Below are 27,999 nucleotides of genomic sequence, written 5' to 3'. Positions count from 1 at the left end.
GAATGGAAAGATAAAATCTGACAATCACAATGGGCTAGATGATTCATCCACGTTTAATGTAGATTTTGAAACATTTTTCAGGTGGAGATAAAACATGAACATTGAATTTTACAAACAACTCTACTGTAATTACATTATCATTTATGCATTTAGCAGATGCTTTTATCTATAGCAACTTGCAGAGCATTCAGCCAAAAACATAATAGTTACTACACAGAATGCAATGCTCTACCACTGAGCCACAGGAACATATAATGAAATCCATCAAACAAGGTATAAAAAAGTATTTTTGTGTAGTTTCCACAAACATAATAGCTGCTCCATTGCTAATTAAATCAGTTTTTTTTTTCTTTTCAGTTTAAATATGAATTTTTTCCAATAATGATTCAAGACAATAAGAAAATAAATGAATCTAGTCAACTATTAACTGAGCCAAATTTGTGTGACAACAGCATGCGAGTAAAAATATTTTCAGTTGATGCAGATACACTATGCAAGTTATAAAAACATTAGCACATAAATCAGGAATTAACAAATTAAGATATGCAGTGAAATACAAACTCATTACAAGTAACTAATTATTTGGTCAAACATCCACTTGGAAATACAGCTGCCTTAAATCTAATCCTGCTCCTGCTGGGTATGAGTTTGTAAAAGAGCTGATACTGTTAAAATAATATAGTGTTTTATTTGATATAATGTGTAGTGCAAGCTGGGTATTTTCTCTCATACGTCTGTTTAGGCACTTTAGGATTAATACATTTCAAAAGGATTACACCGCTAATTGCATTTCCACAGGTAAAAGGTGAACGCTGTCAGCAAAAACATTTATATTCATAGTGTTATTTTCTTTAGTGTTTTATCATCCATCTAAATGGCAAGAAAAATACTTAAGTCACACTTATTAGTTGTATAAGGGTATTGTACAATACTCCACAATACTTAACAGCATGTTTTGTCTGTCAGCCTCATTAACACTCAAAATAGCGGTCCACATAGATATATTTCCCATTTTAGCTCAATCCACATGCCTGTACCCGGTGAAAAGGTTGTAAAGAACTCGGAGTGTCGATTTTAGGTCACAATTCACAATATCTGGAATAAAATGGGGGAAAAAAAATACTCATTTTACATTTTGAGAACAAAAGCTTTCATAGTTACAATTGTCTTGGCCTGAAGAACTCTTGAACAGTTAAAAAACACAGAGTGCACAGTTTCTTCAGTTCCAGTATATGTTTGAATTGATTTAAAGCATGGAGAGGATTTATGCAATGCCAAATAATGTACCCGACTCTTCAAGGACTCTGAATGATATAACGCAAACATCACAACAAATAAAAACCTAGACACACTTTTAACCTGAAAATCATTCAAATACACACAAAAACACACAACCAAATGTAAACACGGTATAAAGAATACTTTGAAACCCTATAAATAATAGAGCTGTATTTGTGTAGTATTTATCCACATTTCACATTTATGTATTTGACAGAGTCTTTTATCCAAAGCAACTTACATTGCATTCAAGGTACATATTTTATCAATTATTGCTTTCCCTAGAAATTAAACCAATGACCTTGGCACTTCTAGTATCTTGCCCTTCTGTTTCAGCTACAGGAAGGCTGTTTTAGTATGTGTATATTATGGATACTGTATACAGTATATAGCATCTAATGTATACTATGAACTGCTGATTTGTTAAACCAGCTCTAAAGAGAAGGCTGTTATTAATTCATCATACTTAGGTTAAAATAACTTATTAATATTAATACTTTATTGTATATTATTATTATTATTATATATTAACTATACTATTTAAATATTAATTATTCAAAAAGGAGGGAAAACTGATAACTTACTATTGTTAAGTAAGGAAAATAGAACTATGTATTCTTGATTTAAAATTAATAACTACATTTTCTTAACAAAAAAAAAAAAAAATTCTCAAGGAAAGAAAAAAAACTAATTAATTAGCTGAAGAAAAAAGTAATAAACAACCAAATAGCTAGACTTATTTAAAACTCATTTTAATAATAATAAAATAAAAATTATGTACAAGATTTTTTTATATATACTCATTATGTAACACAAGGCAACCCATGAATGGCCTGTTTTTAATTTTATTTAAATATGTTTTCAATTATCTCTGAAACTTTTGTATGTAACATTTAAGAAATGTACTTTTAGGTTAAAAGAGCAACACTTGCGAATTGTGAAAGCATTAGTAGCCAAGTACAGTTCTGACAAAACAAATCTTTTTAAAATGGCCTGTCAACCACACAGTTGCAATGATAGGACTTGAAGAAAAACAAAGCCGTAATTACCCTCAGGCCTGGGTTTGGGCCTCTCTAGGTCACCGTCCTGCATCAGCTCAAAGGAGAAAGACACATTATGAACCTGCAGGTAAAAAAGAAACTGTCATATTGTGACAACTTGAAGTGCATGCATTTAAAAAAAAAGAAAAAAAAAAAAGGTGATTTCCCCAAACTGGACAGTAGATTGACCTAAAGCAGTTATCTCTGATGTCCATACACAAGCACTGGATATTAGAAAGAAGCTACATATCACCCCACTTATCCGTTTCCTGTGCAGAGGCAGATTACAGATGCATCCTGGTGCGACATGCCCATTTGGCACAGGACGGGCCTGCTGGATGTGACCCAGGTGAGCAGCCTGTACTCTGGGATGACTGTCAACACCACCCCTCTCAACGACACTCAACACAGCACACCAGGGTGGCTTTCATACTGAAGCACGCTAACCGCAGACATACTGTTAATTTATACCTTTTGGTCAAAATTCTCAGGCGTCAGGAAGAAGTTGTAGAGGGGGACAAAGTATCCTTCCAGAAGTCCCATCAGCAGGACCAGATACACACCATCTGCAAACTAGAAACACACCTCAGTCAGAACAACACAATCCTATAATAGACGTCAAATCAAGACATGCAAACTTACATAACACACATAATTCTGACATTCTAAAACTACTTTTATTCAGCAAGGAGGTGTTCAATTTATCAAAAGAGACAGAGAAGACAATGTTAAAAAAAGATTCATATTGCAAATAAATGCTGTTCTTTCTATTCATCAAAGAATCCTGAAAAAAAAATGATGTTTTTCTTGAGCACCAAATCAGCATATTACAATGATTTCTGAAGGATCATATGACTGAAGACTGGAGTAGTGATGCTGAAAATTCAGCTTTGACTCACAGGAATAAATCACATTTTAAAAATATATTAAAATTAAAAAGTTATTTGAAATTGTAACAATAAAATTATAATTCTTACTGTATTTATGATCAAATAAATGCAGCCTTGGTGAGCATAAGATACTTTTTATATTAGAATTTGTATTATATTAACATAATAACTTATATATTTAAAATATAAAATAAATTAAACTAACTGGCAATCATTTAGCTTTTTATTAGTTGATTAAAATATATTATTTATATTATATATATATATATTATTTATATATATATATATATATATATATATATATATATAAATATATATAATATGATGAATACTTGCCAATCGTAAATAGCCAACAAATAAGATAAAGAATAACAACTTACATTTATATTTATGAAACAAAGCTATATCATATGGGTTAAGACTTAAAAAAAAAAAAAAAAAAAAAAAAAAAAAAAAACTTAAATTATAGATATCTACTTTAAATTATATTTTTATGGTGCTTTAGTGAACGTTTTGAAGCTTAAATGCTTCAGTTCACATTGTTATTCCTTGTTAAAGAGTGACCAGGACAGTCAAATAGGTTTGGAAAGACATGAAAGGGAATAAATAATAACAGAATCAGAATTTTAATTAATTTATTGTACAAATGGTCTTTTATCATGTTGCTGCTGCTATCATTTTATTAAATCACGGTAATACATGTTTAGCAGTTTTCTTTTACAATAGTCACAATATATTTATTGTGCTGATCCATGTGTTACCTGTGTATCCAGTTCAGCTACTTCCAAGTTCAGTTTATTCAGGTGTTTGTTGACGAAGGTGATTAGAGTCTGCAGAAAACAGATGCAAATGTGGTCAGGTTTGTCCAAGAAAGTCAATTCGGCTAATATTTGGGCACTTTCATACCTTCTTCACCACATTCAGCTTGTCAGGAGCATGATCCAACAAGGTATCAAATGCATCACGCTCTGAATATAAGAATACATCCATCAATTAGAAAAACAACTGCAACTTTTAAAGGAATAGTAAACACTGGTGTTAACAAGTTTGGGGGAGGAAAGATTTGTAAATGTTTTGAAGAAGTTGCTTAAACTTACCAGGCCTGCATTTACTTTATTAAGTAATTATTTTAAATAACTGTTTTTATTTTATTTTATTTTAATATAAAGTGTAAATTTCCAATAAATTAAAAAAAAAAAAACTTTTTTTGCATTTTTCAGTGTCGCATGAAAAAAAAAAAACTTTAATACTTGCTGCTTAAGACATTAATTAAAAAAAAAAAAACTTTAATACTTGCTGCTTAAGAGTTTTGTGGAAACCTTGATACATTTTCTTTGTTAAATAGAAAGAAAGAAACAATATAAAAGTCTTCATCACTTTTGGTCAATTTAATGCATCCTTGCTGAATACAGGTATTAATTTCTTTCAAAAACTTACTAACCCCAAACTTTTGAACAGTAGTGTGTTTAACATCTAAAATTTAAAAGATGGAAATATTAATAAGACTTACCATGTCTGCCAGATAATGCCCTATGAACATAAAAGAAAAATACATATGACTGAAACATTAAATTATGATTGAACTTGTTACTAACATATACACACATATAAGAATGCAGTGTGAAAATCATCACATAACATCAATATAACACTGTTGTCCAATATGTAATTGTCTACCATCACGTAATGCTCAATTAAAGTTAATCTATAAAAACACTAACAATTTAACATCGTTAGATTAAATCTTTAGCAAACCTTGTATCCAGAATAGGAATATACTGTATATTATAATGTTGTGGTGCTTACAGCATTTAAAATTAGTGATTTTATTAATTTATTTGTTTTTATTATTGTCTAGAATTTTAATAATCAGTCATTTATCAGCAAGAATTGTATTATTGCATGCAATGCAAGCTAGGCATTTCATTTATCTCCTGTACAGCAGGGAAGGCAATTTATCTCTCTTAATTCCACGCTCACTGAAAGCCAGGCGGCTGCCATTTGGGTGTGTGGAAGGGTGATCAAATTGATCGGGCAAGTCTGGGACAGCCCTGGACAGGGCTTCCTCCCCATGAGGCCCCCTCCTCCTCACTCTCTAATCACTCCTGCCAGCCATCAGCCTGGGCAGCAGCAGCTACTGTGTGTGTGATAACAGCCTCAGGAAGTATTCCACAAACACACACATACAAGTGCAAAAACACACACTTATCTCCACAGTTGCCAGGTGCCTGCCGGACCGCTATACAGTCAGCTGTGCACATATGTGTGTGTGTGTGTGTGTGTGTGTCCGCACAAAGGGTAATGAAACAGCACCAAATCTAATCCAAACACCATCTTGTAATCATCGATCTACCGCATAATGATTGAAAAATATGAAAGAAATCATTACGACAGGTGCAAAAGATTATTAAACCCTGATACTGACACATTTGTTAACACATAGGGCTGACATCTAGAAATTAAGGTTGTCACAGAGACGTACTCTGTGTTGCCAGTGATCTCCTCCATAACCTGACGGGATTGAAGAATGCCCTCTCGTTTCTAAGGGACAGAAAAAAGGAACAGACTGAATATGAGCGGGAGCCAGAAATCTCTAGAAGACATTTGTCCTATCAAAATATCTGTTATAAGATGTTACTAAGTTTGACTATTTTTCCAGGTTTGAAACTTTCCTAATTTTTCCTTGACTATTTCAACATCAAAAGCAAGGCAAGACAGAATAATAATAATAATAATATTAATAATAATAATAATAATAATTAATAAAAATTCAAAATTGATATCAGCATTCTAGCATTAGTTACCTGGAGCTAATTAGCTTTGGAAATTGAGGCTAACTGACTATAACTATCCATATTTGATCCAATATCAAAAGAAAGCAAGTTGACTATAATCATGAGTATTTGATTCAATATCGAAAGAAAGCAAGGAAATATTAAATGGAAGCAAGAAAAATGAGAAAATACAATTGAAAACATTGACTTCATTGAGCTAGCTTCAGTTCAGTTCAGCGTTTTAAAAGCAAACATAACTGTCGCTTGATGGTATCTACTTCTAGCATCATAACAACAAAGATGTATCAGCGGTTAGAGAACATTACAGTCTAAAACAGCGGTTACATACCTGAACCACAACCACCTGAATGGACACATGGTCAGGGAGGCGAATGGGGGCTCTGAAGTGCTGTGAGAGCTCCACCAACAGGTGAAGGATGGCCACAATGCTCTTAGCGTGAACCGCTAGTCAATAGTGTAAAAAAAAAAAAAATGTACAAATTACATTTAGGTCTTACATTCCCAGTACTGGCATGAAACAATCTGAGACATAGCTTCAGCTCGGTGAATTTTTACTTAAGGACACAGGATTGATGTCCACTTCCATTTAATACAAAAATCAATAGCGCATAAATCTCTCTGCCTCATAAAACACAATAAAACAACCTGCAATTTCTTTAGTGTCTCTTCCACATAAGTGGAGGAATTGAAATCCACTTAAAGACACTGTTACATCACTTTAAGTGTTTTCCAAGCCTTTGAAGCTCAAAGCTACAAGAAACACCCATCAATAGTGTTTTAAACAGATGTTACTTTGTTGTAAAGCCATTTTGTGCACCACAGCGTGTCTAAGTGGACACTTTAAGACTCACCGCCTAATACAGGTCCATTTTTAACAGCGCATAACACTCGTCTTATTTAGGAGCATTTGAATGACTCATGCTGGAGCTCTAGGGACCTACAGTCGACGTTCCACTTGATGCTCCTGGTGGAGACCTTCAGAGCATCATTGATCTTCTCCAGAACCGTCTGCAGCTTTTGTTTCTGGGCAATCTCAGATTGGGTCACCTCTGCAACATTCAGCTTTTCACCTTCAAGCTTTTCTACGGAATGGAAACACAAGAATAGAGAAGACGGAGATCGGAGAAGTTCTCTAGGAGTTCATGTAGATCTTTCTTGGATATTTAGTCAAATATAACCAAGCCAAACCAGCCAATACTGTAAAACAGACAGAGACTGTTTACCAAAGAGCTTCTGGAGAACCTGTCCATCATAGAGATCTTCAGCCAGGTCCTTCACGATGATCCTTTCCCCAACCAGAACATCGTTGATCCAGTCGATGAGCACCTAATTTGGGAATAATCACGGCCGTACAGGTTTGGAATGGCATGAGGGTGAATATATAATGAACGAATTTACATTTTTGGGTTTAAACACAAACCTTAATGAGTTCCTGGAGTTTTCGGTCATTTTTTGAGTTGGGGTCCACCATGGTGCGGACTTCATTTTCCTCTGTGAGGAAGAGAAAGATACAGGCAGGAGGAAGGTGTAAGGATATATTATTAACTTGAGCAAGCATCAATTGAATAATGAGGCTACAGATTCACCTACCTAGCATGATGTCTTCAGGATGAAGCTCAAAAGGTGTGGGACTCAGGGGGAGATTAATGGCGTTCATCCCCTCCTCCTGCAGCTCAGATACTATAGAATACAGGACACATTGGGTGAGAGATGAGAAATTATTTCTGTATAAAGAAAAGAAAAGAAATTGAGTATGGTTTTTTCGCCTTCATATTATTGCTGTTATACAAGTGGTTGACAAGATATTCATTTACCTTGTTAGATTATAATGAGTGCCACGGAGAAGTATCTATTTTACTATAGATAGCTAGGGTTTAGGATCTTTTTAACTTCCCAAACTTAAGTCAATATAAAAAACCATTAAAAAGCCAATTTACTTCTGTTATCTGACATACTTTACAGTGAAAATGGATGTTACTGTACACTACTGTTGAATAGTAATAAATAAAATCAATACACTTAAACAACCAAAAAAATAACAAAAAACAACAACAAAAACATCAACAATATCAAAAATATTTCTACTGCATTTCAAACAAATGCTGTTCTTTTGAACTATGAATGATTCATCAAAGAATCCTAAAAAAAAAAAAATTGTATCATGGTTTCCACAAATCTATTACTTTTTCAAGACTTGTTTTCAGTACTAAGACTGATAAGAAATGTTTCTTGAGCACCAAATCAGCATTTTAGAATTATATATTACATTTGTAAAGCTATTAAAATAGAAAACAATTATTTAAAATGATCAATATTTCATAGTATTACTGCTTTAATTGCACGTTCGATCAAATAAATGGTGCCTTGGTGAGAATACGAGACTTATTTAAAAAAAAAAACATTAAAAAAAAAAAAATCTTACTGAAACCAAACTTTTAAACAGTAGTGTAGGCTTTATTATATTCATAACATAAAGTAGTAAATAATTAATAAATAAATATGTAAATAAAAAAATATTAAAATGTTAAAAATCCATTAAAATATATTAAATTTGTATTTATAAATGTTAAATTAAACATTATGTAATTAAACATTATTGTTTGTGCTATGAACAATATTTAGCCACCAGAGTATCAGAGACACCACAAAAACACCTTAGCAACCGCATAGCAACATCCTGGCATCACAGTTCACATTTTTAGAAGAAACTGTAAAAATGCATATATTTATTAGACTTTTATTAGCCTTTCAGGGCATCAACATTATCAGCATCCTCAGAGAAACAACCCAGCTTGCATCACCGTCAACAGCGCTGATTATGGGGATGAACATCCTGTACTGGATTCCAGAGGCCTATTAATCAACACCCTCTCGACCTCACGCACAGCTGCTCTCCCGTTGCTTCTTCTTACTGACGTGGGGGCCACATAAAATCCAACAGCACGACAAAGACGTCATGTATCTTGTACTATGGTGAGCGTTAAGGTTAATGAAATTCAGAACTCCACCAAAAGATCTTTGCTTTTATGGTGCATTTTGAAGCTTTAACTGACATTATTGTATATGGAAAGAGCTGCATATACATTCAAAGGAAAAAAACAGTATATGGGTTTGGAATGACATTAAGGTGACGACTAAATAATAATTTCACCAATGCTTTAAGTAGTGGTAGTCATCCTGCACCCTTTTAATGTATATTTCCAAATGTGGAATGAAAGCAATAAACATAAAATGCACTGCATCATCAAATCATACATCGATCACCCATCTGGATCACACTTCTCATCCTGTGTGTGGGTGAATAAGAGACAGAGAAACAGACAGTCATAGTATCAGAAGGCTCAGCTGCTTTTTCCTCTAATAATTCAGTCTTGCGAGTGCTGATGGATGCCGCGCAATCATTACAGAAGTGCACTCTGGGAATCGTGCAAACCCAGAAGAACTACTCCAATGTAATGGGCAGTGGCACACAGACTAATTTACTTACTGGATAAGAGGACAACAAGACGACTAATATATCTTTATTTGTTAAGGATGTGGATCACTATAACTTGTCAGGATTATTATTGGGAACTGTAATCTAGCGCAGCAGCTGTTCTTGTTTCAAGGCTGAGATGACTCCGCTCTCAAGCCTCGTCCAGACAGAATACCTTACATGGCTAGAAGAATACTGCCAAACTGGGTGTTAGCTGAAGACAGCATTTAAGAGCACTTTATAGTGTGCCAACCTGTGATTTCAGGTCTATAAATGACCGATCAGTGTTCTCAAGACTGTAGTCTAGAGGTTTTTGTCAGAATGATTTGATGATTCAGACATTTTCATGTGTGGTTGGATACTTCGAAAAAAAATTTATAATCTTGCCTCCAGGGTGCATACTTTAAAGTGCTAATTGCCAAAATTGAGCACAAAACAAATCTCTAAACTGAAGGTAAAATCTTCACTGAACCGCTATTCATGTGCAGCTTTGAGTAACATTACAGTCAAATTCAACAGTGCTGGTCAATGGCTACCGTCAGCTGTTTGGTTACTAATATTCTTTAAAATATCTTCTTTTGTGCTCAACAGAAGAAACTCTTACAGGTTTGGAACAACTTGAGGATGAGTAAATGATGACAGAATTTTAATTTAGGGTCAACTATTCCTTTAATGAGGGAAAGAGTTACAATCCCATGAACATTGGGATATATTTCCTGTAGGTTTTATTTCTAACATTTTTACTACTTCCCTTTTTAATTTTATTTATTTGTCAAATCAGCTAACTCTTCGCTTCTCTAAGCACTATGAGCTGGACGTTTAGAAGAGATGATTCTCGATTCAGTGAGTCGATTCAAATGAGTTGGAGAAACGCAAGGACTGATTCAGTTTGATTCGTGAATGAGTCGCTCAGATCGCTTTTGTAAATTGATTCATTAAAAAGATCCGACTCAAAAGAATGATTCGTAACGTCGTTTGAAAGCGGCACAAACTTTGGAGTGTAAACATCACATTTTTCGCCACTTTAAAAACACCCCGTTGTCATTTTTCTTTCCGGATTTTAAAGTGTATACTAGAAGTAGAGAAGCTGACAATTTTAAGAAACGTATTCCTGCGCCTGTACACAGTTGGAGGAGGGAATTATTCAGACTTCTGAGTAAGTTGTGTAGTAACTTGAGGACTTCACAGCAAAACTGTCATGACTAGTTCGTTTGTTTAATGTTCAGAATGCGAAAAATAAAGCATTTAAAGCTCAATTGCTACCTTCTTTCGCCTTTTTCCTCCTGGCCAGAGTCCCACCAAGTTTCCCCAGAAATGAGTCATCTTTCTTTCTGGAGGACGGAGACTTTGGAGTTGGCGACTTTGGAGAAGACGGAGACTTCTGCGGGGAAGACGCCATGAGAAAAGTGTAAATAATATATGATTTCCCCCGCTGAGGGAGTAAGTAAAATCCCAGGAACGGAAAGGGGATTCCAGCTATTTGTCCAGCCTTCTCTTATCCTTTGATCCCACCCTCTTTTCCTAAGGGAGACGCTCAGAAAGTTATTCGTAGTGAGTTGCCAATATCATATGAGTACAATTTTATTATTACTGTCTTGAGCTATGAAGCGCCGAATGTAAAACAATGCATACAAATAATAATAATAATAATAATAATAATAATAATAATAAATAAAATAAAAATGACCGACTTTACCCGATTTGCTTAATAATAATAATTTACATCAAAACGTTTTGAAATGTAATATTTTATTTTCAAATGTTAACATTTTGTATCTAAATCAACAGAAACTCAGCATTTAAAATTATTCTTTATATTTTCATATTATTCATACTTAAGCGTGTAAATTTAGAGACTGAATTTTTAAAACTCATATGTAAATAAAAATATGCAAAGTTTTATATTTTTATAATAAAACACAATATTCTTATTTATTATATTTTAATATAAAAACTTTTATAAAATATTATAAAACTTATAACAGTATTCCTAAATTATTTTCAGTCTTAGTACATGTACATTTATATAAATTAAACATAAAAATTCATATTTCATCTTAAGATTTTGTTTTTAAGACATTTAGGAGAGTCAACTCATTGTTTTTAAATGTATTAAATAAATTACACAAGGCAACAGACAGACAAAAATAAAACCAGAGGCATTTGGACATTTTCTTAAGCACTTCTTGATTCTTGAAACGATGATATTTGGTTTTACGTTAGAAATAGCTGCAATTTTAGGTCACTTAAGATATCCTGTTCATTGCGAGACTAAAAGACAAACACTCAACAGACATACTTTATCACTGCCATTAAACTTTGACCTCTATTGGAACATTTCCTGAAGAACAGAACAAACATTTATTAAGAGTTTCAACAAAACAGGAAGATAAATCAAAGAAGTCCACGAAAAATAGCTTTAACTATATAAATACCATTGCACCAGTGTGAATAACATTTGCAGTCAGTCCTCTCAACTCTGTGGCTGTGCAACCTGTGTTTTGAAATCTAACATTAATCATTTTCTGTTAATAAAGAGACACGTGTTTGGTTTTTGGTTTATTTCTTTTCAAGAACACACAAGGCAGCATTCAGTTGGGTTTGATTAAACAAGCATGTTACAGTTTGTTCAAGATCCAGAAGCTGATCTTCAAATAAGGCTTCCTCAGTCTAAAGTAGTTCTTCTTGTAGGTCTGTACAGCAGATCTTCATCCAGTGTGAGAAGTTCAGGTCCAGTGGAACTGATAGCCCCTGGAGAGGATCATGCTCTCCAGATCTCTGTCCTCTGCTTTCTCCTTCAGCCGTTGCTCCTCCAGCAGACTCACCAGTTTGTCTCTTTTCTCCACCACCTTCATGATCTCCACCAGCAGGCTTTGCTCCTCTACCAGCTCACTCGCACTCTTCTCACAGTCTACAAATGGAGGGAATACAAAGAGAGGCATATCGTCAATAATAAAGTAAAATATTGCCCACATAACATTTTCACCATGTAACAAGGTTTAATCCCTTTGGATAACATCATGTTGTATGATAAGCATGACACCATAATCAAGTATTACACAATGACACCTCTGTGTTCTGCAGCAATCGCAGGCTTAAAGCCACATGTGTCTCACTGGTAAACAGTGAGCGTCATCACTATCAAGAACTCAAATAAACTTGTGTTTGCCGGAGGCTGAGGGACCAACCATTGACTTGCAAATTAAGACACCATCACCTTCCTCAGCAGCTATCAATTCCAGTTCACAAGTAAATGCGCCACCACTTTCAATGTTATCATTCTAACAACCAATTATCCAATCCAATATCCAGCTACTAGATCAGGTCTGTAACCACTATTTTTACGTTGCTCTATATCTATAATATCTGTCTGAAGTTTGAAATTAATTAGCTTTTTTAAAAATTTTGAAAGAAGTCTCTTCTGCTGACCAAGGCTGCATTCATTTGATAAAATATACAGTAAAAACAGTAATATTGTAAAAAAAAATGACTGTTTTCTATTTTAATAAAAATTCAAATGTAATTTATTCCTGTGATGCAAAGCTGAATTTTCAGCATCATTACTCCAGTCTTCAGTGTCACATGATCCTTCAGAAATCATTTTAATATGCTGATTTGCTGCTAAAGAAACATTTCTCATTATTATCAATGTTGAAACTTAATATTTTTGTGGAAACCATGATACACTATGATTCAATGGTTTAGGTAAAGTAAAAGATTAAAAAAATAATAAATTAATACTTTTACTCAGCAAGGACACATTAAATTTATCATAGTTCTACTGCTCTCAGATAGAGCTAATAACTGTAAAATGCCGTCCCTTCTACATGCCGCAGGAGTTGACGGCAGTTATCATTATGGCTGTCTATGCACTGTACCACCAAGCTCTAATGTGAAGGAGGCAATGTCAGAGCTCTACAATAACATCAGTGAGCAGCAGATGGACCATCCTAATGCTTTCTTCATTGTTGCTGGAGATTTCAACCAGGCAAGTCTTAAATCTGTCTGAAGCACTGCAAGACTGTTTTGAAACTGCACATTGGGACATTTTTAAGGATGCAGTAACTCAGGGCTGCATCATTGACTTACAGGAATATACAGAGTCGGTCATTGGCTAAGTGAATAAATGCATGGAGGATGTGACAGTTGTTAAGGTCATTAAGAGGCGCACCAATCAGAAATCATGCTAACTGGGGAAGTCTGTTCACTGCTGAGGGCCCAAAATGTTGCATTTAAATCTGGGGATAGTGCAGCATACAAACTGGCAAGGAAAATCTGTCCCGGGGGATTAAGGCGGTGAAAAGGCTGTATGCACAAAACTAAGCAGCTATTTCGCAAATAACAGAGACTCTCAGCGGTTGGGCCAGGGATTTAAGACCATCACTGACTACAAGCCCCCTCTTCTGGAGGTATGCCACAACGACTCCTCTTTATCAGATGATCTAAATGACGTCTATGCATGTTTTGAGGCCAATAACCACTCAAGCACGGATGCTTTCATCCTCACCCAGTGACCAGGCACCCCAGAAATCAACATCTGAAGATAAAAAGGCCCTTCTCAGAGATATCTCACTTAAGGCTGTAGGGCCAGACGGCATTCCTGGACGTGTTTTAAAAGACTGCACAAACTGGGTTCTTAACTTCTTGACACAGCGGTGGGAAACAGTCAAGGTGGGCAGTGATGTTTGAAGAACCATCACAGTGAGTACTGGCTCTCCACAAGGCTGTGTCTTGAGCCCCCTGTTGTTCTGCCTGCTTACCCATTACTGTACTGCAAGAGTAAGCACCAACCATATTATTAAGTATGCTGACGATACAACAGTAGTGGGTTTCATAAGTGAAAATGATTAGTCTGCAGGTTGGAGGTAGAGCAGCTTACAGGAAGGTGTAGACTTCATAATCTTGTCCTCAACGTGGACTAAACAAAGGATATGCTAATAGATTTTAGAAGAGGCAACCACCTACTCTTACCACTAACCATTGATGGCGCTATCTTGGAAAGGGTCAATAACATCAATTTTCTAGGCATTCACTTATCTGATGACTTCTTTATTTGAACACCATGGCAGTCGTCAAAAAAGCCAAACAGCGGTTACATTCCCTTCAGAGACTTATAAAGGCAAGTCTCCCTACCCATCTCCTTACCACCTTCTATAGGCGAATCACGGTAAGCATCCTGACCTAAGCAGCTTGATAGAATAGTGAAGACAGCCAGGAAAATCACTGGTGCCTTTCTCCCTTCCCCGATGGATGTTAACAAACAGCGCTGCATTCTCAGAGCCAATTCCATCATAAAAGACATATAGAAAAATCTATCATGGGTCACACACACACACACACATACATATATACATATATACATATATATATATATATATATATATATATACACACACATACACACACACCACACACACACATATATATACACATACACACACACTATATATATATATATATATATTACATTTTCAAATAGTTTCAAATTATATATTCAAATAGAAAACATTTATTTTAAATTGTAATAATATTTCACAAGACTACTGTTTTTTTCTTATTTGACCAAATAATGCAGCATTGGCAAGCATAAGTTCTCAAACAAACAAACAAACAAACAAAAAAAAATATTCCAATCTTTTGACCAGCATTATATGTATCATAACAAACCCACCTTCAGTGGCCATTCGCCGTCTAAGGTCTTGCTGTAGTCTGCTTTGAGTGTCCTCCAACTCCAGTTCTTGAGCACTAGAGACAAGAGCATGTTTAAGAAATGTATAAAAACCTTGATAAAAAAAAAACAGTGGTCACAGTACTTACAAGATCATGAGTTCAGACTCATATCGCGACAGTTTGTTCTTCTCAAGGACCAGTGTGAACCAGGTTTGCAGTAGTGTGGTCTCATCTGAAGAATCATCGCCTGTGAACACGACACAAGTCAAAATTTACTGAACACTGAAATCTATAACACGACTAATATGACTCAGTCCTGTGATGGTGTATCAGATAGAATTAGTTCCTAAACATATGACTGACAGTGTGTGATATAAGTCCCAAGCTTCTGATTCTAGTGATAGACATCTACTGTTAGTTAATGACTTTTCCAGTCATTTGTGATTAATAAAAAAAATCAAAATTGTATACTTTAAAACAGAAGCCAAGTACTATTATTTAGCTAAGAGACTCATATAGTCCCACAATGTTCGAGTCTCCCACATTGACAGTTTCAGAGCATTGTCTACCACATACTCCAACTCTCTATCCATTTGAAGGCCGCAAATGTCAGTTAACAAAGAACCTATTCAACAAAAAAGCGCACCCCACAGTCCCTCATCTTAATACAATTATCCACACAAAGACACGTAAACATGCCGAACAATGGATTCTAGCAGGTCAAAGTGCACCGTCACAAAAGATTCGCCCCCATGCATTTATTAATAGCATTCTGCTGCCCTCAATGAAATCTGTTGATAGAAGACAGACTGTATCCTTGCTGTCCACTTCACAAAAGGGACGTCTTCTATGCCGCCTGCATCCTTGTGGCATTGTGAAAGACAGAGAGGTACTATGACGAAACAAGGCCAGGAATAAGATGTCACATGACACTTAAAGCAATGCATTTCTTTGCTTTATGCATTAATAGTATGGCAGCCTTCGACTATAAATCTAGGAGCAAAGTTCCATCTCTTCATTTCCATTTGGTTGTAGGACGTCAAAAGGGAAATTTCTGCAGATGCAGAAGTGAATTTCTAGGAGATGTTAAAATTCAATTTACAGTCCTTATAATTAGAGCTTAGAGCTTTCAAAATATGATTATAAACTCATTATGCAGTATGTTAAAAGGCTGCTGCAATTTGGCTTTTTTCATCGGAACGACATGTTGCCTTTAATAATCCCCACGTAGATCAACATTCACCAAAATAATGAAACATCACATTTTCAGCTCATTTCTGAGGCACTTTTCCTTCCCTGTCTATTTACAGAACCCATTACCTTTGCAGTCTTTCAACATAATTTTGACTCTAAATGACCATTTAGTTCGAATGCAAATCCCTGTTATTTGAATCTCTAATTTTCCCCCTCTAAAAAAAGTCAAACAATAAGGCAGCATCTTATTTGCAGGTTGTCTTTGTGTACGTGCCATATGGATTCAGGGGTTAGTCCTGACGTAGTATTTATGTCATGAAGTGGTTCAAAATCTTTCTATGGACAATCACAATACACTGTACTTGATACAATAATTAACTAAATAAAAAATAAATCAACTATAATAATATAAAATATCAAATAAAAAAATAAATTAATTTACTTAAATACAATACATACACAATACAATAAAAATATTTAATTAAACATTACAATTAAAAGCACACATACATACTGTATAATTTAAATGTACTGTGTGTATTTTATATTTACTTTTTAATTGTTATTTTATATTTTTAATTATGTACATATATCACCACAATACATTGACAATACATACACAATTAAAAAATAGCAATATTAAAATACAAAATTAAAAATACATGCTACAGTACATAAACTCACATATAATACATACCAATAATTATAATTAAACAAATAATTATATATACACACACACACAAAAATATATATAAAAAAAAGACATTTAAACATTTAAAAAAAATTATACATTTATACATTTTAAAAAAAACATATTAAAAGTATTAAAATATATTAAAATAAAAAAAGAAAGAAAGAAATACCTTATGGTTTATAAGTCTTAGTTTGTCATTATCAAATATAATCTAAGAATAACAGGAAGTCCACATAGAGACACCCCATCAAGTCACTCCCTGTGACTTCCTGTGTGACATGAAATAAACAGGGTAAAACAAAACCAATAAAGTATATAATAATATAATAATTAATTCAAGAACAAACTGGTGGAAATAAGGTTGCGAAATCTCGTTCCCGATGGCAAAATATTTCTCAGGTTTGCACACTTGATAGGGCAACGACATCGTGCACTTCATTCGCATAGCTGACAGCAAACGAAATAAAAGTCATAAGTGTCGTAACACCCCTTTAAATAATTATATCACCTTCACAGAGTGAGTGGGTGGAGACGGGGGCATGTAAGGACAATGGGACTGATAATGAGGCACTTTAAGTAATATATTCCAGATGTAATAACGTGTGACAGTGTTAGAATGTGCTGTACCTGTTTCTCCTCTGAGGATCTTCTCCAGAGCTACACCTTTCTCCTCCAAAGCTCTCTGCTTCTCTTCAACTTCCTCCAGCTGTCTCTGGATTACCTGCCAATCACATCAGATAACTGATATACATCAGATAACAGTAACTGGAATATATGTGATTCATACTGTATGTATGTTTCTAAAATAGATAGACTTAACAGTAGTTCATAAATAAATGTGTTTTTTTATTACTTTAGCTTAATATTATTTATTAATTACATTTATTTGAAAACCATATTCATATGTGTGTCTGTGTGTGGCATACCTGAGCCCTGTGAAGTATTTTCAGCTGATCTCTCTTGGTTTGTTGGATGGCTGTTTTCTCTTTTTTCTTCTGTGAGATGTCACTGAAGGTCTTTACAGAAAATAATGAACAAAAAAAGTGATGATTGTGTGTTTGAAATATGCAGAAGATTTCACACAAATTGTTGGAATACCATTGGTGGTGTTTCTTTAAGAGAAGTAGAGGAGGCGTTTACCCTTTGTGAGTCTGGATCCTGTTCCTCTTCACTAGATGAGTTGGACTCTTGTTGTTGTTGCTGAGCTGAAGCTGTGGACACATACCCACAATAATGTATCACTTATTTTAGGGATATTAAGGCATATTAAAAAAGTAGAAATTTATGAGTTAGTAGCAATATATATATATATATATATATAAATACACACACACACATATATATATATACACAGTATATATATTATATATATATATATATATATATATACAATTATATATATATATATATATATATATATATATATATATATACACACACACAGTATATATATATATATATATATATATATATATATATATATATATATATATATATATATATATATGGCAGATAAGAATTTTAATAATTAAAATAATAAATTAATAATAATAATAATAACAACTATTATTATTATTATAATAACATCAAAACGTTAATTACTAATTTAAAAAGGCACATTTAAAAAAATAATACAAGAACCAGATGATCAGAACAGATCCATTACTTGAAATTTGACTGTTTATTAAACTGTATCACTATGCTATCAAAACAATGTACTGCAAACAATGTGGTATGGATATCATACTTTTCTCCCTACTTTGGCCTCTAGAAATATGCTTTGATACATCACAATATTAAAGCGGCATGTCCCACAGTTACCTGAATATTGCATGCAGGGAATATAATAAAAGCCAGTGGGAGATTATAATATGAGAGATAACAGTGCTGCATATAACAATGAAGTTAACACAAGCAGCACTGTTGGTTTTTGTGCACACACCATACGTCATGAGAGTGGCATCAAAACTGAAGTGAAATTATGTTCAGATGAATGAATGTTGCTGTACCTATTAGACACTTTGTGCTTTTATTTTTCTTTATCATTTTAATGCAGTGATTTTAAACCGCTCTAAAACCAGTTGAGAGTTAAAGGTAACCTTCGATTACCTTTGCTTCTGAACCTGGAAAGAATGGTCAAGATGTCCTTCTGGTTGTCTCCTTTGATCTGATCTGCTCCTTCGTTCCTCTTAATGCGCAGAGAGGAGAAGAAATTGAGTTTTCTGGGTGGTAATGAGGCCATATCATCTTTTGTGCCCTTGTGGGTTTTGGAGCTGAGAGCCACCTGCTCCAGTAACGTGGTGAGCTCACTTCCTGTCTTCACTCTGGATTGGCTGCCATCGGTAAAGGTGTTGCTGTGTTCCTCATCCTGGTTGCTCCGAATGCTGCTGCCAAACAAGCTGCTGAGGTTGAAGGATCCCTCAGACAACGGCCTGGCTTTCAAAGGCCGGTTTCTCCTGAGGACCACAGGGTTGCTCCCTTTGCTGGAGGATAAGGACTTCCGGAGACTGCTGGCCCACTGTTGGAAGACAAAGAGTGGAGGAGTGGGTTCAGGTTGGGGACGGCTTGGTTTTGGTGGAGCTTCTGGTTCTGGTTGAGCATTTGGAGGATTCGTTGAGGTTCTGTCAATTTGTTCTCCTTCAGAAGTTGAGGGCTTTCCAGGAGCGGCCAAGTCCCAGTTGAGCAGTTTCTCCTTTTCAGATAAAGACAGCATGAGCTTCTTCTTGGGGCTGAGGGAATTTGCTTCTGAGGAAGCGGCCATGATGACTGGCTTTGGAGAGGAAGTGCTGGGTTTTGGGGAATCGGGAAGAAAATGTGTGTGATGAGGGATTTTTGGGATCTCTTCCATGGGTGTTGACTTCTTGTCCTCCATTAGGGGGCAGTCAGACTCTGTAGTGGATGTTGCAGCATTTGTTGAGGAGAGCTGTGTGAGAAAAGACACATGCTGTGTCCCAATTTGCCTACTTTACTATGCCCTTAAAGTATGTACTCTTTTGGAGAAGAAAAAGTACACACTTTTGAGTGTGTAGTAGAAGAGTAGGCAAGCTTTGGGACATACTATCGCATAATACAACTGCATCTTTAACGGACCACTCTGTCGCTTAGTTACACGCACCTTGTCACTGAATACTGGCCTGTCAATCATCTTAACAGTTAACATCCTCCACATTTAGTTTAATTTAACTTCCTACCCTACTGGAGAGAAAAGTAGCAGCATACTGATCTGCTGGGCGTTAGACGATGTCAAAAATAATGAAAAACAAAAAAAAAGTCGGATAGTATGAACCAAGAAAGCTCCTAAGTAGCAGCTGTAGAACAGCTGGATGAAATAAATGATCATTTGGCGTTAGACGATGTCACACAGAATGATAAACAAAAAAGTGAATGTAAATCAGTTTACAGATTCATGGATCTCCTCAAAGTCTGAGTCTCCATCTTCCTTCGTGAGGGCTTCAGTTCTACCATCTGGTTTTCCACGGTGAAATTTCTTAATCAGGACGAGGGGCAGAGCTGAGTGAGGAAATTAAAATGAATATTAAATGAATAATAATAATAAAAAGTAGCTTTTTGAATTTGAAACAAAATAAATAGTGAAATTCAGCATTCACTGGTTAGTCTCACTTGGAATTATGATTCACTTATATACTTAACAAGGAATCTGACATGGTAAACAATGGCTAAATTGAGCTAATAACTACATTAAGGAGTTGGAATTAACTGTAGGCAAAACAATTCAAATTTACTGTAAAGACTGAAATGTTTGCCTGTACTAACTGCTTTTGTATGGGCTCAAACAATAGCTGTGAAACAGACCAGCAGCGCCCTCTGGTGAAGTGGGTGGATATGACCAGCACCCAACAACAACAAAAAAAGTAGACGCATTAGTCTGCCTCTGGGTTTTAATTTATATAAAGTCATATCAACCATTTCTATAGTGCAGCCTTCACAGAAGTCGATTTAGAGTTTTGCTTTCCGTGCTAAATACCAGAAACTGAGCTCTAATAATGAAGCACATGTGCTCAGGGGACCAAAAGCTGCATTAGCTTTTATAAATAGATCATGTATGACGCTTGATATTAATCCATTCAGGATTAACAAATGAATTCAGATTAGTTACGTGCGGCAACTGACATCACAGGCAAAACAATAAGCAAGGCTGAATCATACAGCATGTTCAGTAGAGTCACAGAGAGACTCATTATTTATTTTGAGCTCTTTATCAATCTTGAGCAGAATAATAACTCGTGCATAGAAACTCAACTTAGAATTTAAGATTGTGGTTGACAACACGAGCTCAATGGGAAGGAAAAACACTTCTGCCATGTCTTTGAAGATTTTCATATTGTTGGTTTTATTCGTGGGCGACTGAATGATACTTACTGTATCGGATTTTCTTTCTCCAGAGGTTGTTTTTGTTGGTAATTTCTCCTTTGGCTGTAGAACGTTTCACTGATGAGAAGAGGAAATCAAACTGAGCGCTTAAAGTGACTGATCATTTAAGAGCATTTATTTCAGTTCACTTAATGCAAAGTTTCAATGTATATTTATTGTTTCACCTTGGAATTTGTTTTCAGCCAAAACCCAAAAAAAGACAAGCTAAGCAAACAAATCCAACAGATGCTGTCTAACAAGCTGCATGTGTGACTGAACAAAATGTTCAGCCCGCTGCAAGACACGTCCATGGGCCAAAAATAATATACAGTCAATGTGAAAGTCTGGCTTTGACTGCCACTCCTTAACTTCATTAAAAAACAGACAAGAATCCAAGCAGGAAACCCAGGGATGAACATGGCTTCCACATATCAGTCTGTTTAACTATTTAATAGGGAAAAAGTGTCATTTTTGGACACTTCAACCACCATCGACAATGATACTGGATCCTGTGACGGCCCTTCTATATGTGTCTTGAAATCTTTTGGGGGTGACTGTAAGAGACAATGATACTGGATCCTGTGACATAGTAAAACTGTGAGGAAAACATAAGTTTTGACTGACCTTTCTGCAGTGGAGAATCGGGACACGCAGGTGCAGAATCTGCAGGATCTGACTTTTTAGATGAATCTTTGACTTCACTACACCAAAATATGCAGATAAAAGACTTAAGATAAAAGCTTTCACATATATTATTAGTGGTTTAATAATAATATTATTTAATAAATAAAAAAAAAACACAATTATTATTAATTTATTAATAATTCACTCTAGACATCATAAATAATAAACAGTATCTCTCAGTCTCAAATAGCTCAATAACACTTTCTGAGTCTAAAATGTCGACAAAAGTAAGTTCCTCGTCAGCGTAAATGAAAAGTTTCATTGTTAGACATTAACATTTAAAGTGAATACTGTGGACAAACCTCATGTTTATGACCTCCGTTGAGTCTGAGAGGGCCTGCACCTCTGCACTCTCAGCCGGAGCGCTGGGGTTCGACAAACCCTTCAGGTCATTCTGAGTTCTGAGAACGGAGTCTGATTCGGCTCCTGCGGGGTCCACGCACACACAAATGACAAACTGAATTTATAAACCAGCCCCTGCTCCCATGTTCAGAAATGATTACGTACCTTAATGTCTGTATAACACCAGCACAACAACAACAACTTCTACTACTAATAAACTGTTTCGTTTATTCATTTACTTTATTATTATTATTCCTCATATCCCTGAAGAGGAAGCTTAACTAATTTATAACTTGTAAAATGTTACATGACAGTCTTTAGTTCATCACTTTAATAAAATGGTTTGTAAAAGCTGAATTCCTGTCTAAATGACAGTATAAGGTCACTGACTTTCATAAGATGACAGTATATCTGAACACATGGCTAAATATGAACTAATTTCTCAGCTTTTTATTCACGTTAAGAAGACATTATAACCTTGAGACACTCCCCTTATGAATGTGTTTTGATTAGTGCTTTTCAATAGTCTCAGTGCTTTTCAATACCATCCATCACTAACTATCTATCTCCCTCCATCAAACACACTCACAGACATTCATTCATAAACAAAATAAATAAAAAAACTAAAACACCAATACTTTTTATGTCAAATGAGTTGAAGACATAGCAAGAGATAAATTACACAAACAAAGTATTTGCAAATGTTCAATCTTTACACTTTAAATATAAAAAAAAACACAAACAAAGTATTTGCAAATGTTTCATCTTTAGATTTTGGCTATATAAATTAGCCAATTGAATTAAATGAACCATGGATATAAACAAACTCAATTTAACCCTCATGTTCTGTTTGCATGTTTGAGACCGCAAGGCCTTGATAAATATATTTAACATTGTTTACAGCAGGGCTTGCAAAATCACTGTTAGCCCGGCGTCCCGTGCTATTGTGTCTTCCAGTCGGGATACCGAAACATATCAGCGGCCTGCCCAACTGTCATCTTAAATACAGGGATCAAAATGCAACGCGGGTGTTTTTATATGAATGCATCTCTGAAGGGAACAGACTGTCTTCAGAAAAGTTTCGATGGCATTTTCCTGTCATCTTACCTGTAGCCGTTACCATGGAAAAGTGCCAAAAGCGCCTCCTGCTGACAGGAGACTGAATCTGCATTCTCAATAAGTCTGTCGGATTTTCAAATTTTGCGAGCCCTATTATAGTATGTAAAATTATAATATAGTTTATAGATATATCTATCTATACAGAACATGGTGGTTAACAATTTGTGCTGAGCTTTTGTTTAATGATTATTCTGTATTATTTGAGTTCAAATTAGGAGGCGGTACAGCAGGGATAGGCAACTCCGGTCCTGGAGGGCCACTATCCTGCAGAGTTTAGCTTCAGCCCTCATAAAAACTCACCTGCCTGTATCTATCTAGTAATCCCGAAAACACTGATTGCCTTGTTCAGGTGTGTTTAATTAGGGTTGGAGCTAAACTCTGCAGGACAGTGGCCCTCCAGGACCGAAGTTGCCTATCCCTGCAGTACAGTCACCTACAAAAAGCAGATAAAAGGACAGGATAGAAAAGACCCAAAAGAACCAAGTTAAGTTGGACTATATAAGAATTCAGACATGATTTAAAATGGGTCTGATGTATGTACTAAAAATATTTATTTAAAATGGTTTGTTGCAGTTCCAATGCTTTTAAAACGTGGGATGTGAAGTTAAATAGTGTGAAAAGTGAAAACACAAAAAAGGAGGAGGGTTACATTTGTATATCGTGGGTGTGATATATCTGGCACAGAATTATTTTTTTAGGCCTATAATGAAAATTGATAGTTGTGTTGCATTTTATATTATCAGCTTGGTAGTAAATATTTGTATAGAATGTTTCATCATTGCATTGATGAATACAGATGCTTCTTTGCTGGGGGTTACACAGGAAGCTCACTGAATCGGCTGACAAAAAAGCAGAAACATTTTTTGATTTAAAAATGAATTTATTTTATGCGTACAGGCTTTAAATATATTATAAATTTAAAAGAAACAGTCTTTCACTGTGAAATATAGAAAGAAATAGTAAGCTAAAATTTACCAAAAACAATCCTTTAAAAACTGTGCAAAACTAAGTCTTCTTATATGATGACTTCAGTGTGTTTTTAGGAAAAGGAACAAGAGAGTGCTCTTACGTGGGATTGGGATAGTAAAGCAGCCTCTGCAACAGAGAGGACAAACACAGAGAGAAACAAGAAGGGAGGTTATATTACGGGACGTCGTGTACTAGAAAAACGGTGCATTCAAAAAGCATGCTGGGATAGTCAAGTGTACAAGTGCACTTCTGTTAATATGTTAGCTCTGGGTACAAACAAACGCAATGCTGACTTTTGGTGAAGGACTATGGTGTTTGTGGTGTCTCATAAGAAATGTTCATACATTAGACCCATGCTGCATGCATTCACAATAATGGGGTTAATATTATAGTCAAGGGATGTGCGGTGCGAAGCGAAACAACCAGATCACCTGACCCATGCAGGCCATTCGTGTTCCTGCTCTCACGGTTCAGCCAATCAAGGGTTGGAGCATTGGAAACTTGAAACAGACTATGTATGATGTAGAGAAGGATGGGAAGAATGAAATATGAAGAGAAAGAAGGAAATTGAGAGAGAAATAGCACTAAAATCAAGGGTGAATTTTCCAGAACTATAATTATGCATGTTCAGTACACTGAAACACTGATAAAACAGTGCAAGAAAAACAAAAAGACATTTTTAAAGCTTTACACCACACATTTAGTGGAACGTTTGAACACTGATTGATTAAACAATTGGAGGTACCCTATTCACGGTGATCCCGAAGGACATTTCCGCCACTTTTACATTAGAAATCAATGCAGAATATGACGCATTTCACCAATAAAGACTATTTGCATTACATCAAAGAAAAACAAAACAAAACAATTTTGGTTATAAGCGACATCTAGATTCCCCAAAAGGCTGTAAACTACAAAATCAGTGAACATTTCAACAACATCAACAAAAAAAAAAAAAAAAAAAAAAAAAAAAAAGGAAAAAAAGATGAAGCCTTTCATATTTCCTAAATAACAAAGTCGTCAAAATGCATTTTAATACTGTTTGGCCATTCCTTAATGTTGCATTCACGCTAACCGGCAGTTTCAGGCGGTTAGGATAAAGCAGCACAACCTTTCTCAGTAAAGTGCTCTTAGTTTATCAGCTTTGGGTCTTACATTTTCAATCAGAAGAATATTTACGAATACTGAATATTTCTTAAACCCTGTAGGGCCATAGCTGCGTCTTAAAGGGACAGTTCACCCAAAATAATGATTCTTTCATCATTTACTCACTTTTATGTCATTCCAAACCTGTATGACTTACTTCCATTTGCAGAATACAAAATTACATATTTTGATGAATGCTGATGATGTTTTTGTCAGTACTGTGAAGGTCAATGGGGTCCACAAAATAACATGACTTTTCATTTTTCTAAATATCTTTTGTGTTTCGCAGAAAAAAGTCAGTGACACAGGTTTGGAATGAAATGAGTAAATTTAAATTTGTTATTTTAGCTGAACTGTTTCTTTAAGAATTCTAAAATTCAGCTTCTCATACAAATCACATAACACCATTCAAAGTACCAAGAAATAACCTATACTATAAGCAATAAGCTAAGCATTTCAGTGTAAGGGACTGGCCCGGTCTACAGAGTTTAGGAATCCCCTTCCCTCGTCAGTCTAGTAGTACCGAGGACCCTTTAAGACTGTTGGAGCCCCCAGTACGGCTCGACTGACTCCATCATGCTCACTGGGGAGGGAGTGATGGCCTCTCGGCTCATCTGGCCCGTCATCTCATGCAGCACGTATATGAAGGGCACACCCATACTTAGTAGCTCATAAAGGAATACATAGTCCTCCTGGCGCTCTCTGATGTGTAGCGCTACGGCCCGGGCCGCCTTATACATCCAGCGTGCAAGCTGGCGGGGCGTCCCGAACAGTGCACGGCCCACAGGCAGTGGCCAGTGAAGACTTTTCCTAATAAGGGAAGTCAGGGTACCTGAGGACAGGCCGCGGAGGCCGTCTGTGGCCGTGTAATCAGGACTAGTGCTGGTCGAGGGTCTGCCAACTCCATTGATCTGAGAGACATAATAATGATGATATTAACAAAACAGACAGTAACATTTACTGCTTCTAATGTATATATCGAATGTGCATAGGATATGGCAAGTAGACTGACCATACACAGACATACTGTATATATTAGTGATATAATAATAACAATAATAATAATAATAATAGTAATAAATCACAACAACAACAACATAATTATATTACTAAAAACTAATTATTATAAATAAAAAATAAAACATGACTAAGAATAATAATTATTTATGAACAGATCTCGATTATCTAAATTACTATTATTAATTAATATCAATTAATATTACTATAATTATTGTTATTACTATTATTATTTGATTGTCTTGATTATTAATAATAATTAAAAACACACCACCTATAACTAATAATGATATAACTAATAACTATATACTATCATAAATAATAAAAATAGCTTTAATAATTAAGTTATAATAATTATTATTACTATTAGTTAAAGGTATGATTATTAATAAAGAAATTATAATAATTCATGACGGAGTAATAAAAAATATTCTAAAAAGTTATCAGCAAAATCTAGATTATACTGATTATTATTATTAATAATAAAAAACAACACCTATAACTAATAATTATATTACTAATAACTAATAATTATATACTGTACTATTACAAATAATAAAAATGCCTTTTATAATGAAGTTTAAAATAATAATAATAACTAATATTATAATTAATATTAATAATAATATAATATTAATAATGTGCTCAATGTCAACAGTTTTGTATGCATTTGTATGCACCGTAATTCAATTACAAATAAATTCAAAATAAATTGTGCATCAGATGTAAATGAAAATTTACAAATTAGATTACTGAATCAGTTATTATTGGTCTGTCGCAGCATTATGAAGTCAAATGTTTTTGTATAACCAATTCTTAACTGTATAAACTGTCTGATTTATTGGTTGACAACATCTGTTTAATAAAATGTATTAATATTACCTCTCCTCTTCGATGCCTACTGCTGATTTTTTGCTGAGAAAAGTGCAGCTTGCAGTAAAAAGCGCCTGCAAGAAAATGCAAGTAATTTTTTTTTTTTTCATTCAGTACTACATACTACATGTACTGTAGCAGTCTAATGAATAAAAATGGCATTGTAAACACAATGTCACTCTAACAAACCTTGATTGGAGTCGAAGGCATGACCACCCAGACGCAACGTGCAACCACAGATGTTACAGCGGAAACACTCTCTGTGGAAGAAGTATCCCTCCGCACTGAGCCGCTCCATTATGTACACGCGCTTCTTACAGAAGTGACAGGTGTCACTGCCGCCCAGACCCTGAGGAAACTCCTTCCGCATGCTGGTCTGAAACAACATCATCGATTTTTGTGGGAAAAGGGATAAAACTAAATTCTGCTGTTATAACATTTT

The 27,999-nt window shown here is 35.0% G+C and overlaps 3 protein-coding genes across 3 annotated transcripts in view; all 3 read right to left on the bottom strand.

Annotated features, from left to right (window-relative positions):
- The window catches only part of LOC109109167 (transcriptional enhancer factor TEF-1-like), a 43,676-nt gene extending 41,276 nt beyond the window's left edge, over window positions 1-2,400 (bottom strand). The window contains exon 1 of the mRNA XM_042715316.1: window positions 2,328-2,400. The gene's annotated coding sequence lies outside the window, so the exon portion shown is untranslated. The remainder of the gene's footprint in view (window positions 1-2,327) is intronic.
- Window positions 36-10,969, bottom strand: LOC109109157 (alpha-parvin). Its single transcript, XM_019122291.2, has 13 exons — window positions 10,742-10,969; window positions 7,594-7,683; window positions 7,424-7,494; window positions 7,227-7,329; window positions 6,945-7,085; window positions 6,332-6,447; window positions 5,691-5,749; window positions 4,719-4,738; window positions 4,115-4,176; window positions 3,970-4,038; window positions 2,790-2,891; window positions 2,328-2,400; window positions 36-1,095 (listed from the first exon to the last, which is right to left on the bottom strand). Exons 1-13 carry the CDS (start codon window positions 10,875-10,877, stop codon window positions 1,019-1,021), a joined length of 1,119 nt encoding a protein of 372 aa, XP_018977836.1. The 5' UTR covers window positions 10,878-10,969; the 3' UTR covers window positions 36-1,018.
- A 1,067-nt stretch (window positions 10,970-12,036) lies between these two features.
- The window catches only part of LOC109109600 (protein-methionine sulfoxide oxidase mical2b-like), a 46,574-nt gene continuing 30,611 nt past the window's right edge, over window positions 12,037-27,999 (bottom strand). Inside the window, exons 23-38 of the mRNA XM_042715914.1 lie at window positions 27,747-27,933; window positions 27,567-27,631; window positions 26,204-26,578; window positions 24,622-24,647; window positions 23,554-23,615; window positions 22,394-22,517; window positions 22,032-22,108; window positions 21,417-21,485; window positions 20,437-20,546; window positions 19,146-19,959; window positions 18,177-18,247; window positions 17,963-18,052; window positions 17,664-17,757; window positions 15,296-15,395; window positions 15,150-15,223; window positions 12,037-12,389 (exon numbers count right to left, since the gene is read on the bottom strand). Of these exons, the coding sequence (XP_042571848.1) occupies window positions 12,205-12,389; window positions 15,150-15,223; window positions 15,296-15,395; window positions 17,664-17,757; window positions 17,963-18,052; window positions 18,177-18,247; window positions 19,146-19,959; window positions 20,437-20,546; window positions 21,417-21,485; window positions 22,032-22,108; window positions 22,394-22,517; window positions 23,554-23,615; window positions 24,622-24,647; window positions 26,204-26,578; window positions 27,567-27,631; window positions 27,747-27,933 (2,523 nt within the window). The 3' untranslated portion in view covers window positions 12,037-12,204. The remainder of the gene's footprint in view (window positions 12,390-15,149; window positions 15,224-15,295; window positions 15,396-17,663; window positions 17,758-17,962; window positions 18,053-18,176; window positions 18,248-19,145; window positions 19,960-20,436; window positions 20,547-21,416; window positions 21,486-22,031; window positions 22,109-22,393; window positions 22,518-23,553; window positions 23,616-24,621; window positions 24,648-26,203; window positions 26,579-27,566; window positions 27,632-27,746; window positions 27,934-27,999) is intronic.

This window comes from Cyprinus carpio, chromosome A25, assembly GCF_018340385.1.
Source record: "Cyprinus carpio isolate SPL01 chromosome A25, ASM1834038v1, whole genome shotgun sequence".
Classification (NCBI taxonomy): domain Eukaryota; kingdom Metazoa; phylum Chordata; class Actinopteri; order Cypriniformes; family Cyprinidae; genus Cyprinus; species Cyprinus carpio.
The sequence above is the reverse complement of the archived record's forward strand: the minus strand, read 5'-3'. Positions and strand labels throughout refer to the sequence as shown.

Bases quoted from the DNA above. Each gene is read 5' to 3' on its own strand.
- LOC109109157 (XM_019122291.2), bottom strand. From the start codon at position 10,877: ATGGCGTCTTCCCCGCAGAAGTCTCCGTCTTCTCCAAAGTCGCCAACT. The intron at 7,495-7,593 runs GTAGGTGAATCT...TCTTCCTCACAG, and splicing joins TCCTGAAGACATCATGCTAG to AGGAAAATGAAGTCCGCACC. The intron at 2,892-3,969 runs GTAACACATGGA...GTGTGTTTCTAG, and splicing joins TAGCTGAACTGGATACACAG to TTTGCAGATGGTGTGTATCT.